General features: G+C 39.4%; 1 protein-coding gene across 1 annotated transcript in view; it reads left to right on the top strand.

The window, feature by feature from the left end:
• The window catches only part of Thsd7b (thrombospondin type 1 domain containing 7B), an 857,540-nt gene that overhangs the window by 137,103 nt on the left and 702,522 nt on the right, over positions 1-17,915 (top strand). The window contains exon 2 of the mRNA XM_075987816.1: positions 17,688-17,861. Coding sequence (XP_075843931.1) covers positions 17,723-17,861 — 139 coding nt within the window. The 5' untranslated portion in view covers positions 17,688-17,722. The remainder of the gene's footprint in view (positions 1-17,687; positions 17,862-17,915) is intronic.

A 17,915-nucleotide genomic window follows, 5' to 3' on the forward strand; every position in this document is an offset into this window, starting at 1 on the left:
GGATTACAAGAACCAGAGGAGAAATAGAGATGAGCATGCTAAGGTATTTAGGCTACCTAAAAGAGGAAGCAGCTGTGTTGTGAAACGCTGAGGGTTCTCTGTCATTGGAAATGTCTCGTGGCTACGAAGGAGACCAGAGAAGCTTGGGATATGGAGCTGCCTCTCAATAGTCTTTCAATTTCTTGGTCCTTACTTGCCCTGGTTAGAGCTTTCAATATCTCTCATAGCTCCACACTGAACATCCGCCTTCGTCTCTTAATTGTGCTGGGAGTTAGAAGATGCCAGGAGACTTGCTCTAGGGAAGAGAGGTAGGATTGCAACCTTGGCACATATGGGAAATTGTTGAGAAAAGAATTGACTATCGGGAATGTGGCATTACCGCAAGCTCACCTCTCTTAAAGATGGTTCTCTCTCACAAGACTGCTCCTTCTCTGTGACAGTTGTTCTACAGCAATTTTAAAAATTACATGTATGTGTGTGGACAGACATCCATCCATGATGCAAGTATGGAGGTAGAGAACACTGGGTAGGAGCTGGCTCTCTCTTGCCACCATGTGAAGACTCCTAGGGATGGAATCGGGTTGTGTTTCTTAGTGGGAAGCAGCTTTACCCACTGAACTATCTTGTTGGACCCCACTTTATTTTTTTTAATATCATGTTACATGTTAGTTAGAGCATGTCAGCCTGTTCCTCAGCACTGACGTCTTTGTCTTCTATGCATTCCAAAAGAAATTAGGAATCAAATTAATACAGGTCAGCAATGTCTACAGCTGCCCAAACATGAGGCAAGGCAAAATATAATCTTTCCTACCCTCTCTCCAGGCTTCTTATGAGTTTTAGAAAACTATGAGATGAAGGCCAGAAGATATGTAAATGTAGGTGTGAGCCACTTTAGTGGGTCCTTTACTTAAGTGAAGGACACTCAGACAAGTTGGTTCTAGAATGCCGTTCCATTGTCTCAGTCTTTTCTCTATTACAGTGCGAGTGTGTGTGTGTGTGTGTGTGTGTGTGTGTGTGTGTGTGTGTGTGTGTGTGGTGTAGTGTATGGGTATGTGAACATGGAGGAAGCCAGAAGAGGGTGTCAGATCTCCTGGGCCAGAGTTACAGGTTGTTGTGGGGCACTTGGTGTAGGTGCAAGGAACCAAACGTGGGTCCACTGACAGAGCGTCAAGTGCTCTTAAATCCTGGGCTAGCTGCCTAGCACCAAGATCCTGCACTTTGGAGAGAGAAGAGCCTCTGGGGTTTGACGGGATGATGGCTGTAAGATCCCTTCCCATCCCAGGCCTGGCAGAGCTCTCTGTGATGTGTGGGACTGCAGTATTTGTGTCTTCTCTCTACTGTAGAGGCCAGCTTCAAGTTGACCTCCTGCATACTTGTTAAGCACACTAATTATGCAAATGAGAAAAGGTGATAAACTAATAGCACTAGGGAGGGACCCAAGTGTTCTCTTTAAAACCTCTTTCTCTAGTGTGAACTTCAGCCTGGAATCTCAGTTCCCCTCCCACCTTGACTGAGCCAACTCAGAACCCCCACACCGTGACCAATGACAAGCATTTTTAAAGCAGCTGCAGGATCAAAGCGCAGCTGTGACCACACAAAAAAAGTGACATTTGGCCCACAGGGTGACATATTGTGTTGGTTTTTGTCTCATAAATATATAATCCCATGAAAGTGTAATTTGATCTGCTTGGATGGTGAGCTGTGTATCTGGTTTCCCTAAAGGATTCGCGACACCTGTGGACCTGGTGTGACTGCCACTTGTCTAGCGGGGCAGCCACCGTGGGAAAAGTAGGCTTCTTTTACAGTCGTCTGTGGGAGGGCCTGGTTTGTTCTAGTCCGCTGCCCAGGCTTTATGACCTCACCTTGTATTTGTGCTGATGCATTTAGAGGCTGTCATTTTTTATTTTAATGCATATAACACATCTCTGAGATACCTCTTTTGCCTCTTGATGACTTCTTTGTTCTAACAGACATCTCTCTCTCTGACCTTCAGATTTCCGAGTGGTATTTCTCACCCCTCAACTGACAGAGGTCATGTCTGTGTTGATGTTAATGTCTAGTCCTCTGCTCCAGTAAAAATTTCAGTTCTGTGGGAAGTTATATTTTGAACTTTCATCGAAAAAGGATTCTATTAAAATGGTATTTTAAAGGGCCCATAGGTCCTTTGAAGCTTCTGAATGCCACTCCTGTCTGAAAATAAAAACGGGGTACTATTTGTAGAAATTACAAGGTATGTGACATTCCAGATGATGAGCCCAGCAAATGAAACTCATTTAGTTCCCTGTAAGAGCTTTCCTTAATCACGAATTACAGTTTTCTTATCAAAGCATCCGTGTGTCACCCCCTGTCCTGTATCAAAGCATCAGCGCACTGGTCCTCTGTGTATCATGTCAGGTTAGAAAGCTGTCCTTGGTGTTTTCTACAGTCATGGGGATCAAACCCAGGGCCTTTTGCATGCCAGATAAGCACCCAAGCTCTGAGCTCTAGACCACCTGTTAGCATTAGCATTCTGAGACAAGGTCTCGGCATGTGCCCGAGACGGGCCTTAAACCTGTAGCTTCTTCAGGGCTGAGATTTCAGGGATGTGCCGCTGTGCCTGAATAAAGGGTCCTCTTTGACTCTTTAGGTATCCTCCAAAAATGTGTCTATCAATGCTCACTTAGATTTGTAATTAGTGACAGCCTGCAAAATGTTTATTATACAAATTGTAGTACTTTTGGGGGGTGAATAAAGAAGTTAGGCATATGACAAAATAGAATTATGCAATACTAGAGATCTACAATTGAGAATTCATTTTCCATAAGTGTTTGAGGCTTTGCTTTTCTTAGACTAAATCTTTTTCTACATTATTAGGTAATTTTTGAATATTTACATATTCATTTACTTATTTTTTATTTTCGTGATATTGATTTTCAAGACAGGGTTTCACTGTATAGCCCTGGCTATCCTGGAACTCAAGTTGTAGACCAGGTTGTCTTTGAACTCTCAAAGATCCCCTTGTCTCTGCCTTCCGAGTACTGGTATTAAAGGCATGCGCCACCACCTCCTGGCTTGTAGTAAAAGATTTATTTTTATTATTTTTTATTTATGTTTATTTTTGTGTGAGAGAATGGCCGCAGAGTCTACAGAGGTCAAAAGAGGGCATCAGATCCTTTGGAACTCCAGGGTTAGGTTGTTGGGGATTGTGTTGGGAACCAAACCAGGTGCTCTTGAAGAGCAGCAAATCCTCTTAGCTGCTATGCTAATCTCTCTCCAGCCATTCTTCTATTATGTGTATATTATATATGTGTATATGCATCTATTATTACACACATGTGTATGTTTATGTGTTATTTGATAATAATATTTTATTTTATAGTATTATTTTATATAATCACAAGTCATTCTTTAGAACAGAATGTGCTTGGTTCTACTGATTTCTTCATTTGTTTTTTCACATATTGAATATTTACCACATACTCACTGAGACTAGATGCTGGGTCTAATCCAGGCATGTAAAATGGAGAACATGTTTAGCTTTTACATTGTGTCATAAATTCTTGTTTGGACACTTCGGAGGTCACAGGAATGTTGGTAGGGCTTTCAGAAATGTATGTTTTTAACAGGGTAAAACCTCAAATAAGCCAGCTAGCCCATGTAAGTAGCAAGGTAGCAGACATGCCCTCCTCTGGCTGTGTCTAAGGGACCCTGCACTTTTAGTTGGCTCCTTAGTGGTAAGGGTTGGATCCTTTGGCTTCTTGGAAGGGCTTGGATCTATGAACAGTTCAGAACTCTGTCTTGTGTGTTTTTCAAGACCAGCATGTTAAGAAATGTATTTTCACCCTACAGTTATCCAATGAGCCCACGGTTTCTGCCTTTATAATGGAGACTGACAGGCTTAGACATCTTTCGCAGAGTGGAATAGTTTTAAAGACTACCATAAATAGTTTTAATGAACTGTGGGTAACAGTAAAAATCATTTCACAAAAGAGATCCATCCTATTGCTGTTTAATTAAAATCTCTCTGCTGGTGGAAGTTCTCTCTCTAGTGTTTTCTTTAATACGTTTACGATGCATCTGTCTAGGCTCCTTCACTAGAGATATCTTTCATTTTAATCCACTTATCGAAGTTTGTAATTAAACTTCCACATGTAAAATTTCCAATGGCAAATTGCCAGGTTATCCAGTGAACTTTTGTCTTTCTCAAAAAGAAAAGAGAGAAAACACTTTTTAAAAAAAATTGGTTTTGGTAGCTTAGACAGTTTATCATTTAAAAAGTATTCGTTTGCACTATTTGTGGGAATATAAATCAAGACAGTCATTATGCAAACAGACACCTCAGACAACCAAAACCAGAAATAACGTAAGTGGAGCCAGTCTATTCTTTGGGTACATACATGGGAAGTAGAAAGAGCATGCCAAAGAGATGCCTGCATTCCCATTTTTACTGCCTTGCCTCCACAACATCCACAATAGCTCACATATGGAATCACCTGAGGTGTATCAATGGGCAGATAAAAAAGGAGATGTGGTGTATTCATACCATGTCAGAGCAATGGTAGTTGAAATGTACTGTGTGACAATTATCTTGAGGCTGGTTGGGTTTGTTAAAAAATGGCATTAAGTCACAAAAAAGAATGAAATCTTGTTGTTTGCTAAAATATGGATGGAACTGAAAAGTATTGGATCGTGTTGAAATTAACCAGATGGAGAAAAATAAAGCATTCTCTCAGCCACAGAGATGATCTAATAAATTTGATTTCATAAAAACAGACCATGGAAAGTGGTCTTTGCATGGACAGACAGACACAGGGAGGGGGCACACAGAGATGTGGGATAATGGGTATCAAGATACAGTTTGACAAGAGGAGTAATTTTTGGAGATACAAACCCCAGTTGGGTGACTGTAATTCACAGTAATTTATTGTGTCTGTTAGAACAACTAGACAGGAAGAGTTGGAGGTTTAGTAGCACTGAGAAATGATAAATGGTTAAGGAGATAAAAATGCAGATTGTGCTGCTTTGATAACTGTGTTTTATATGCACGTATAGAACTATCATATTATAGCCATAGATATTTAATATTCAAAAATATCTGCGTATTTTCACAGACATATAGCAGTGAGGCAAGGTAAGAAAGAGTGCCTTCTATTTAGTATCAGTGATTTCTGCCTCTGCCTTTGAAATGGGAAGTGGGTAGTATTGATTAGATATACATATGAGTGATCTTAAGGTAGGAAGATGATAAATGTACTTCATAATAACTGCATTCAGGTGCATGTATTTGTTATGAATATCCACATACCATGTTGGTAAGACTTAACGAGTGTAGTTTCTCTAATATTCCTAGGGGATACAATCTCAAAGTAAACTCCCTGTTCCACCAGCTCCTACAAATCATTCTGCCCCCTCTTCTGCATTGCTCCCTGAGCCTTCAGTGCAGGGGTTGTGTTGTATGTATATCAGTTTGGGCTTGGTTCTATAACTCTTTACTCTGGTAAGTTGTGGTTTTCTGTAATACTCACTATTTGTTGCAAGTAATATTAAGTAAATTAATTAAATAATATTTGTTGATTAGGTGTGAGAACTAATGTTGTGGAATATTATTTATAGTTGTGCTAAATTTGTTTTTTGATGTGAAATATTTTTTAATGGTACAAAGTTGTGTTACAGTCTTTTATGTTGCATTTGTTAACTCTGTAAAACTGTGTTGTTTTGCTTTTGCAAAACACCTGACTGGTCTAATAAAGAGCTGAATGGCCAATAGCAAGGCAAAAGAAATAATATGTAGGGCTGGAAGACAGAGAGAATAAATAGAAGGAGAAAAAGAAGGATTGGGAAGCAAGAGAAGAAGGAGAGGCAGACACCCAGCTACACAACTAACAATGGAGGAAGAAGTAAAGAAAGGTATATAGAATAGAGAAAGATAAAAAACCAGAGGCAAAAGATAGATGGGATAATTTAAGAAAAGCTGGTAGAAACAAGCCAACCGGAGGCCAGGTATTCATAAGTAATGATAAGCCCCCGTGTATTTATTTGGGAGCTGAGTGACAGGTCCCCACAAAGAGCTAAAGATAAAAAACAACCAACAACAAATTTCACTTATCAATGGGAATAAAGATAAGTATTTAAAATGTAATTAGGAATTGTGCTGATTTAGTAAAGTGACACTGTAGGTGCTCCTCAAAGACCCAAGACATCACTAACCCCAAGTAGTTAACTAGATTTCCAATATTAGGCATGGCTTCCCTGTTGCTGAGTGAGCTTTAAGTCCAATTAGAGAGCCGTTGGTTATCACTAAGGTATGTATGCTACTCCTGCACCCTTAGGGTTATGGTGACTGTTGTGGTTTATAGGAGTCATAGCTTAGTGGGACTATAGATTGTTTCTCTTGCTTTGAGGCTTCCATGGCACCTTCTGGTACCATGCAGGTCATCCTCAGAGATGAGATTTTCAGGTCAGATCCGGCACTGGTCTTCTACATTTTGCATCCTTACTGAATGGGACTTGCTTTCCACCCTTGAGGAAAACCAATGGGAACAGCAATAGCCTATAGGTTTTAGAAGATGCTTACACAGTCCTGACTAGCAACTAGAATGAAGGCTTCTCAAGCTTGACTGGGGGGTGCTAATCTATGGGTCCTGGGAAGAAGACATTGCCAGTCAAGCTGGGGAAATTTTGTTTAAACTACACACACACACACACATAGGGAGAGAGAGAGAGAGAGAGAGAGAGAGAGAGAGAGAGAGAGAGAGAGAGAGAGAGAGAGAGAGAGAGAGGTGCTTTATGGGTATTTTAGGTAGGTAGATAGTTAGTGGTATGATTCCTTATGAATTTTGACATCCTTATTGTCATTTTATCCTCCTTCTTTCTTCTTCTGTATTTAATTCCCTTCACTTTCACTATTAAGGCTCCTCTTTGAACGGGTTCATGACCTGACCTGAGAAAGAATGCCAACAATAGACACGCTAATGTTGAAAGTGGAAATCTCAGGATTTCCTCAAACCTAGATAAACAATTACAGGGAACTAAAGAACGCTGAGAGCAGGAGAAATAGTCTTTCTTAGGGAAGAACACACCAATTGGTTATCCAGTGCCAAATGCCAGCCCTAAAGACAAAAATCACGCATGTACCCCAGGTAACATTAAGCAGACTGAGCATTTGTATTTATGTGTTTAGGAAAGTGTTTGTTTGTGTGTGTGTGTGTGCATAACAAACAACAATTAAAGAAAAAGAAGCCATGAGTTTGAAAGCGAGAGGGGGAAACATAGGTAGGGTTCAAGGGAAGAAAGTTAAGGGCAGATATGATGAATTATAATCTCAAAAACTATAATAAAAATTTATATATCACATATAATGTATATATGTATGCCTATAAACATGTGTAAATGTGTACAAAGCCCAAGAAAGTATAAAGAAGACCAAAAGAGAGTCAAAAGAGGTGTTGGAGTGTTTTCCAAAAGGATATGTGTTGTGTGAGAATAGAAAGGGAACTGGGAGGGTAGAGGATACAAGGGAAGGCATCGGAGGAGACTCTGCTAAAAAACATATTGGAAATACCCTAGTGATACTTAACACTTCACATGCTGATCTTAAAATATTGGAAAATTAAACTGGCATCCTCACACGTGTTCATACTCTTAACCATGGTCAACTTTGAAGATGCTATTTAAAAGAAAACAATCTGTCTTCTTTGATGAATGTTTTCGCTACAATAAAAAATATTAAAATAGAGCCTATGGCTTTCTTTTTAATTTCCCTTTATTTGGAGTGCTTCCCAAATAAGAGATTTGACTCTGCTGTTTGGGGAAGTGAAAAGGACACAGTATGGGAGAGGATCCCACCAAGTCTCCAGAGTCTAGTGAGCATCTTGTTCATGGTCGACACAGAGACATAGGAAGTGAAAGCTTATAAAAGATAATGGGAGTGACTGCTGGAGAATTCATAGGCTTATAAACATGTTATTATTTTGATGTCAACTGTGGGCACGTTTTTCAATTGCTTCCTTTGCAACATTAGATGCATAATTAATCAGGAGAACACAAAGCTGTACTTACAGTTTAACCAGATAATTGCCTTGGCATTAAATATTTAGTATCTACATTGTAGAAAATAATTAATGAGTAATTAAATATTTTTTTAATTTTAAAGGTCAACATCATTTGAAAAGAGGAAGTTATCTCATATTTATGCAGTCTAGTAATCCTGTTTTTTAATAAGAGCCTTTAGTTCAACTGAATATAAGCCCACATAAATCATTCTGTAACCTGCATACACGTATGTATAGTAAACTACACATATTCAAAGTGATTATTAAATTTATCCGTGCTTCTTCAAGCATGATACATCACAAAATAGACATATTCACAAATCTCTTTTATTTCTTAAACTACATACAGAAATATTTATATTCATTTTCTTACTCTTTCTTAAAATTTAGGCTTTCAAATTAAATTTATTTTCATTGTTTAATTAACCTAAATTCCTAAAACAAAAGAATATAAATGTATATATATATACACACATATATATTTCTTAGTGACTATTTTATGCTATTTCTATTAAATGATTAAAATTATCATTTCCCTTCCTTGTAGTATCCTCACCTTGAGAAAAAATGTAGGCAATGAACAACTTTTTGCATTGCTTTGATTTGGGGGCAGGTAGAGTAAGATTATTTTTAAAAAGCAAGTAATTTGTCAGCTCATGGGTACAGAGTTGTATAACTATGAAATTGGTTTTCCTAAGCTTGGAAGAGAGAATTGAGACTTAAACCCAAAGACATTGCTAAAGTTTCTAAGCTTCATTTTGGTGTACTGGAAACTATATCTGCTGATGCATTGACCTGTAAACCTGAGAGACAGGGAGGCTGTCAGGATGACTGCTTGTCCTGGTCCTGTGACCTGTGACACATTTATCATGAGTTATAACTAGTCCACAGTTGCATAGGAATGAAGGATTCTGCTTCCGTTAATACATAAGAGTTGGCTATCGGATGCCCATCTGGACATGCGTAGTAGTAGGTGTATGAACCAGATCAAGGAAGAAGTTATGGCCAGAGATACAGGAAGGGATATGGAGAAAGAGGAATCGATACATGTGCTATTTAAAGCTGAGGGACCAAATAAGATCCCCTTGAACAGCAAGCAAAGCTGGGAAAGGGAAGGAATCTGAGGACAGAGCCAGAACCATGCAAATAGGAATGTCAAAATGAGGAGGAAGTGTGAATGGTGTGGGCCAAAAGAGGATGCCAGAGAGAAGGAGCCAACATGGAAGTTTCACAACCTGTCTCAAGTGAAGAAAGTGGGGGAGACTATGAAATCAGGAGATGAGTTTATGATTTTCCATAAGGCTGTGGCCAGTTGGTTATAAAACTACAAGAATACTTTTAAGGTAGTCTCCCAATGATATCGGGTGTAGAAATAACTAAAAGGTTGCATCTTTAATATGTTCTTATTTAACTAACTTTGGCTATTTTGTTTTTGAGGTTGAATGTTTATTCAGGGGGTTATGGAGGAGGAAGGGTGAAGGGGGGGACAGATAGAGAGGGAGAGAGAGAGAGAGAGAGAGAGAGAAGAGGAGAAAGAGACAGAGAAGGGGGAAGCAGAGAAGTGGGGAGAGAGGCAGAAGCAAAGCTGCCTCTCTGAGAGGAAGATGGAAAAGAGAACGAGCTCAGGCCAGATAACTTTGGCTATTTTAACCAGTTTATTCTCACATGGAAAAGTGAGCTAGCTTACAGGAATAATTCCTCCTTTCTTTGATCTCAAATTGATTAAGGAAAGCAATCCTGTTCCTATGGTTTCCTTGTATGTAGTTATCACCTTAAAGTAAGTACCCCTTTATGTCATGGAATAGCACCCTATAAAAGTGCCCAATGATGTAGGTAAATGAAGTCAGCTTGATCTTCATGGAACCAGGGTCATCTGTGTTCAGATTTAGTGGAACATTTCAATATTGTCACTTGAACCACATGTAAGGATTTTTTTCAGTCTGCATAAGTGGTAGAGAAACTGTCACATGAGTTGTTTATACATGACAATTTATTGTGCCAAAAACCTCAGACACTGTAGGACTCAGGATTTACCTTCAGTTGATGTTAGAGGAAGCACGCAGAAAGAGGCATGCCAGAGCAGAAGCAGGTTTTTCTTATAGAGCAGAAAATTTAGAAGTAGGCAGTCTCACACAGTAGTTCGATTGGATGAAGAAAGAAGCAGAGTCTTGGGATTCTTCTGTGTTCTCCTTCTTCATGCTCAGCGTGTGACATCTATCCTTCCAGTCTGAAGATGGCATCCACATTTTGTAGGAAAGAGTCAATTGCAAGGGCCTGTCCTTTCTTTCAGGGAACTGTATTTTTTATTGAACATGGGTGGTATCCATACCTTTGACCCTGCACTGTATAAATCATTTGCTAGAACTGTGTTCTGGCATTTGGCTGGGTTATGGCCAGTATATCTGGCAACATGATTTTCTTTTCTTAAATATGACAGATATTAAAATATATAGTTCTGAGAAAAATTGAAACTACAGCGATATCTTCATTTACTACTAAGTTGTAGTTTTGGTTAGAAAACCCCTTTCAGCTGGGCGGCTGTGGCACACGCCTTTAATCCCAGCACTCGGGAGGCAGAGGCAGGCGGATCTCTGTGAGTTTGAGGCCAGCCTGTCTACAAGAGCTAGTTCCAGGACAGGAACCAAAAGATACGGAGAAACCCTGTCTCGAAAAATCAAAAAACAACGAAAACCCATTTCAATCTTTTTAAAAAAAATATGTACTTTGGCAAGAGTTTGTACAAAAAGAGGTAATACATTAATATTAATATTTTTCAGATTTTCTGTGCTTTTTTCCTATGATGCAAAACTCTTTCAGTTATTAATATGTGTTTACATTAATAGTCGCTATACATTTATATGTGTATATCTATATTTTATAATACATATTTAATTACAAATAGCTACATGTTACATACTTATATTAATGTTATTAGGATTCTTCAGTGAGCTTCAGAAAGTTCACATTTGTAAAAATTATATTTATTGTACATAGATTTGCAAATGTTCATATATTAAATGCACAGATTTGCTATCATTAGGATTCTTCAGTGAGCTGCAGAAAGTGCCTGGCTGTACTCTGCAGAGTCAGTGCGCAATGGAAGAGGCCAGTGGTTAAAAGTCAGGGGAATGTTACTAAACATGTGTCACTCTAGACCAGAGGCCGCACTCTCATGAAAAAGAGATGATAGCTGTTTTCTCCTTCAAAGGCTCAGTGTGAATCTTTCATTGGACGCTAGGTACAGAGTGCTCTTAACTCTTCAAAGATATATATTTGCAGGATTGAGAGGCTGAAAACTCATCTCTATGCATTTGCTGCAGGGCAAGACAGTGTTTGATGTTCCTTAGCATTTTGGAAAGCAGAAAGCTGAGGCAGGATGAATGCTGGGTGTGGGAGGCCAACCGTGGACGACGTAGTGGTTATTGGTCAACCTGGGTTATCGTGAGAAACCTGATCTCAAAATGAACAAACTGAGCACCCAACTAAAGAAGCCAGTTGTTCCTTATGCAAAGATGAAGGGAAGGCTCTTCTGAATGCTTAGCAGGGCAAGTGAATCATATCACAGGCAGTTCCACTGTGAGCCCTCACTGTCTAGCAGACCCATATTGACACACTCTCTGTTTGCTATTTTATTCTAACTTCTTCCACAAGGGTTAGAAGAAAGACGACTGTTTTCCTTTAGAGTTAAGGATTCTGAAGAGGTGAGGGTGACCTAACGGGATCCACAGGAGTGACAATAATCACAGATGGTTATGGTTCCAGTACTGTTTACTGACCCAGCTCATTGAACATCTTCTGGCTGATATGATCTTGAAGTAATTATTTAATACCCTTATAATTATTCTCATAAAGTGGGAATTATTGCTTATCATGTTTTTTATGAACATTCAATGAAATGATAGAGAGCTTGCCTTGCACAAGCCACTGAGATAACCCATAAAGTTGGGAAGGATCTTTGCTTTGAAGGGCATGAGGAATTGCTCATGTTGGTCTTACTCCACCAACATAACATGATTTTATCATAGCTAAGGCACTTTTCTCACTCGTGGCACACAGAGTGGAACTATTTTTCTTATTCTTTCATTGTATTTATGGTGAATTCTTGTATGACTTCTTCAGGACAATACTTGCCTATGTCCTTTCAATGAAGACCAATGACTGTAGTAATAAGGAGCGGCGGCGGGGCTGCGTCCCCAACACTCTGGCCGCCTGCATGGCTAGCTTCACCCGAAATAATTACACGGACACTGTATTCTTTTAAACACTGCTTTGGCCCATTTCTATCTAGCCTCTTCTAGGCTAATTCTCACATATTAATTTAGCCCATTTCTAATCATCTGTGTAGTGCCCCTAGGTGCGCTTACCGGGAAGATTCTAGCCTATGTCCATCCTGGGTTGGAGCTTCATTGCTTGCGTCTGCCTGGGAGCTGGGGGCATGGCGTCTCTCTCTGAGGCGTCTGCTCCCGAGAGGAGAGCTGTCGAGTCTGAGCTCACTTCCTCTTCCTTCCAGCGTTTTGTTCTGTCTACTCCTCCCACCTATCTTCTAACCAATGAAATGGGCCAAGGCAGTTCCTTTATTAGCCAATGACCTTCCTCCATCAAATGACGTCTCTCATAGTTCACTATTTCCATGAGCTTCACTTCTCAAATCATTTCCCACACCTTGGTTTCCTCAGCTCTAAAATGAAGTGCTACTATCCACATTTGAAATGTTCATATGCATGTAAAATTGCACAAGACTGAACCGGTTGCTCTTCCATGGTGTCCTTAGGACACTGCTGTGTGTAGAGGACCACAGTATGGAAGGTGGAGTAGAGAACATGACAGGAGACGTCATTCCTCACTCATCAACCATCTTTGCTGAGTCACCTCCATCATGAGCATGAGATGGCGCTTTGTGGAATTATATAACTACAGTAAGCTTGGCTCCTGCTCATCCCAGTTCCTTCAGGCTGCAGGTAAACAGGAATCATTTCTAGGTTAAGTTTTGTACCTTTTAAATATTCAAGGACTCTGATGATAAGAATACAGCTTGGGAGAATGAAATGCCTAAGACCCACACATTTTCTGTAGGCTGAAGGGCCTCTGTGTGATCAGAAAGTTGAGACAAAAAGGAGAAACTGTGTTTCTTATTTAGTATTCAACATTTTCACGCTCTCCTTGCAAATATATCCTGGGTGCTAAGAGATATAGTAAATAAGTTGATTTGGAAATTCAGCAACCTTTATAATGTAAATTATTCATATCATCATGGGTGTCTCCAGCATAGCATATTTTATCAGTTAAAGCATCTTTTCATTTGTGTTATACAAACAGAGGAACATATTCTCTTGCTCTTCTTTATTCCCTCATTTTGTTCATAGTGAACTCTCAAGTTACAGGTGTAACAATCACTCCCAGTGCTGTCCAAAGAATAATTTGGTGAATTTCAAGCATTTGAGAGAGAAAAAGGCAATGAATCTGTGTTCAGAGTTTATCCAGCAAGGCCCATGAGCCTGGCAGTGTCCCACCTTGGTTACATGTAACATGATGCTTCTTGACTCACGGGGACCTCCATACAAGCCAGATTCCTGTACTCTACTTTTGAGATTCCTTGGGGAAAAAAAAAACAACAAAATCATTAGGTGTGGTGGAAAGGAATTGAAATACCAAAAACACTTGGGTCTTTCCAGGAATATTATTGTTGCATATCCTGTACAGAATGGTGCTCTACATTACTAAATGTCTTCTTTGGAGTTTGTTCTCATTTCAAATCCATGCTATGATCCCTATTACCATGATGCCTTGTTCATCGGTGATAGTCAGGACATATATTGACCATGGAGTATAGGGGTTCTTAAATCTATTCATCCTGGAGATGTTAGACTCTAAATAAAGAGTCCCACCCTAGGCAATCACAGAAGGAGGCTTCAGAGCAGTGGGCCCTGAAGAGTCAGAATTGGGTTTTAGACAAGTGAGCAGTGCCCAGAGATGAAGGCTCAGAGTGAGCAGTGTCAAGATAATATTTTTCCAAGTAAGATTCATAGATTGATGCAAAATTGCAAATAATGAAAGATGAATCCTTAGCTTATCATTGTGGCTTCTGCATAGTCTCACTGGAATGCAAGTCCATTGTGATCTCTCTCTGATCTCCCATTTACAGCCATTTTAAGGAGAACAGGTGCACTTTCTTTTAGTTCACATTTGAGTGACTTCATCTAGTCTTACATATGATGGATGCATGAGAATGCATCCTACAAAGTCACCTAGAGTGTGACAGTTTTGTGGTGTGGGAGGTCCTTCTGTTTATGTGTTGCTTTTATTGGTTAATGAATAACAAACTGCTTTGGGTCTATAGCAAAGCAAGGCAGAACAGAGCTAGGCAGGGGAAACTAAACTGAACGTTGGGAGAAAGAGGGCATAACTGAGAGAGAGGCTAATTCCTTTGTTTAAACTTTTGCAATCGTAGACCACCCCCAAACAAATTATTTTTATTTAACTCCATTTGACATGAAACTTAGAACCCCTTATTGTGTAATACTCAGCTCATTTGCTTTTACCTAGATATATCTTTTACCCTTTTAAGAGTCATAGAAAGGGTTATTATTTTATGGGGCAACATAGCTTATTCTATTTTCTCAGCAGAGTAATTGGAAATGATGTCTTACTACAAATGTCCAGACAAGTCTTTTATTAAATCTATATTATACAATTAATCATGCATTTGTGTGTATGTGTTTGTAGAAAATATTATATTGTTTTCTGAGTGAAATAATAGCCTGGTTCCATTGGAAGTGTCTATTGAGAAAAAAGCCTAGACAGATTTTAACATGATACATGGAGGCATGAAAGGTACATGTTTCTTAATCCCAGTTCTTGGGAAGTTGACGCAGAAGCAAGAGTCTGTGGCTTAATTCTGTCTCATCTTACTCTCTAAGAGCCTTTCTTGATCTCTCAAGTTCCACCAACAGAGTGGGAGGGAGAACATGCCTCCCAATGTTGGTGTGTGTGTGTGTGTGTGTGTGTGTGTGTGTGTGTGTGATATTCACCAGAGCAGCAGTTAGAACATGCTTATATACACACATGACCCAGGACACTGACTACTGGAATTCTGGAGAAGAACTCTCAGTCAGAGCAATCTACACTTTCAAAATGTTTCTACTTGAGAAGAAGGTCTCTTTTTCTGATTCATAAAAAATATCATATGAACTCCTAGGGACCTTAGAACAAACTTCAATTTAGAGTCCATGATGCTCAAACTTTAGCAAAGGCACAGCTGTGATGAATCACATCTTTGGCTCTTGGCATCAAGGATGTGTGCTCAATTCAGTTGTCAAGGACAGAAGTTTTAGAGCTGAGTCTAGTAGTGCCTCCAAGGAGCCATGAAATCTGCTAACAGGCCACTCTTGAGAATAAACAGAGAACAAGTGGACTCATTTTATTTCAGCCCGAGCTCTTCACTTTTACTCCTCTCAATACTTGTGTGTGATGTAGAAGATTGAAGCAGAGCTTTCGCTTGTCTTTTAAAACACTCTTCATCCCAGGATTGAGGCAGGTGACCAGAGCTGTGTATTCAAAGTTCATTGCTTGGCTCCTTCTAGAATAAGTTTTACTCATTTTTGCTTTGCCATGGTACCCTTGGTATATTCTTGGAATGCCTGAGTCTGCCTCAGATGCCTCCTCTCTTGTCTGTTATTTGGTAGTGTTCAGCATCACCTGTGTTATAAGGAGCACTGCATAAATTAATTCTACAAGTGGGTTGGAATAGAGCGATGGCTTCTTATAAGAAACCAGTCAAACAGAATGTAGTATCCTGGTTTTATTTCTGGTCCTGTAAAAGAAATACCCTTAGAATGGGCAACTTAGGGGAGAAAGGTTCATTTTAGCACACAGTTCAGGTTAGAGTCCACTGTTGTATAGAGGTCACAGTAGGAGCCTGAAATGAGTCACACACACAATCAGGAGCAGAGAGAAATGAATTCACGGATGCTTAATACTCACCTAACCTTTTCTACTCTAGTTCAGGAATTCAAACTAAGGATTTGTGTAGCCCATATTCAGAATGTGTCTTTCCACATCCATTAATGTGACAAGATAATCCTCTACAGATGTGTCAGCAGATAAACCTGGTCTAGAGAATGCTGCATTGAGATACCGTACTCTAGATAGTTATACCTGAGCATCACAAGAGATGTTACATGTTATTTTGTATACAATGACTTCAGGACTATAGTAGCTATTTCTTTTTTATTGGTTGCTAGGATTCTTATAGTCAAAGTAACCACCATTTTTTAGTAACTTTGCTGGGTATTAGGAGCACTAGTGTTTACTTGTGACACTTCTAAAGTATTCAGGCCACTTTTCACACTGTGACCCCATTATCTATCTATCTATCTATCTATCTATCTATCTATCTATCTATCTATCTATCTTCTTCTCTTTCATCTATCTAGTCTATCATCTATCTGTTATCTATCTATAATCTATATATTAATTTATCTACACATACATGTGTATATGTATGTGTGTATATATTTTTTCATAATCAAATATCAAGGTTGTTTCCATTCTCTTCCACTCTAGGTGTAATTTTCTTTTGTTTAGAAAAGTTCTATCTGTAACTGGGGTTGCAGTGTATAGAGTAACATTTGCTTAGCATGCATGAGACCCTGAGTTCTGTCTCTATCATTACAAAAATAACCAATAAACAAATATAACTCTACATGTATATATGGTAGGTACATAAGATTTCATATATCCTAAAATATTTACTTGAATCTTTCCTTTCAAAGCTGTGTTTCAAGAGGTTTTGCTTCCTTAGTGATAGGTGCCATCTGTTCTTGTATTTACATTTTATAATCTATCGTTCTTTTTGAGTTTTTGCTTTTAGCTGACATCCAATCCTCCACTGAATGCTTTCTGCCAAGTCTATCTTCTATTTTTTTGATCTTTCCTAATTGTTTTACTTATCCATAGTTGCTTAAACTATTTCACCAGTTTCATAACCCTGACCCCCAACTTATCTAGCCCTACTCACTAGTAACTGATGACCACTAATCTTGGGTATCTAAAAGTTCTTTGCTGCTTTCAAATTCCCTCCCGACATTCAAGGCCTTTTGCAGTTTGGTCCCTAACTTGTATTCCAAATCTCATCTCCAAGGAAGTGATTCCTGGGCACGGAGTGCACCTGTTCCTCCCTCCCTTTCATGTCCTTCAAAGCAACCACACACTTAATTACCAGTCCCTGAACACTAACATAACCAGATTTCAGTGCTCTATTCTCGCGGATGTGTCCTTCTTGACTCCTTCAAGCCCTTATGTTTCCCGAAGGCTCTTCTCAGATATTGCCTTGTGTGTTTCCCTCTGTTTTCTCTCAGAAATGGCCTCCTCCTGAGTCATTCCACTCACTGCTGTTAATGATGTTCCTTCCTCACCCTCTTTGGGTCTTAGCACTGTGTGGCATTCCTCTCCTCAGTTGTGAGCCCCTCAAGGAATTTCTTCTGAACAGAAAGAAGCAACTATATGAGACATCTTCCAAACATGATTACTTTTAAGAATAAAACACAGTGGGGGCTTCTGTTACATAGTCACATGAAAGTCACTTGCAGTCAAAGCATGCCCTGATTGCCAAACGGGCGCACAAATGGTAGCGCTCACCTGTCTTTCTCTTGTTTTCAGGATTAGGCAAGTGAAGACGCTGAAAAATCTGAAGAATGTTTCCAAGGAGTGATCTGGCTGTCACTCATTGGGTTCTGAGGAGCATGAGGAGGCTCTTTATAGTGGTTTCTCTCCTGCTGTCCCAAGCAGCTCCTTTGGAAGGCAGAAAAGATAATCAGTTCATCTGGAAAACAGGTAAGACTGTCCTGGCTGTTCACTTGTCCAACAGTCATTTACAAGATGAATCCT

Source organism: Microtus pennsylvanicus, chromosome 10 (assembly GCF_037038515.1).
Source record: "Microtus pennsylvanicus isolate mMicPen1 chromosome 10, mMicPen1.hap1, whole genome shotgun sequence".
NCBI lineage: Eukaryota > Metazoa > Chordata > Mammalia > Rodentia > Cricetidae > Microtus > Microtus pennsylvanicus.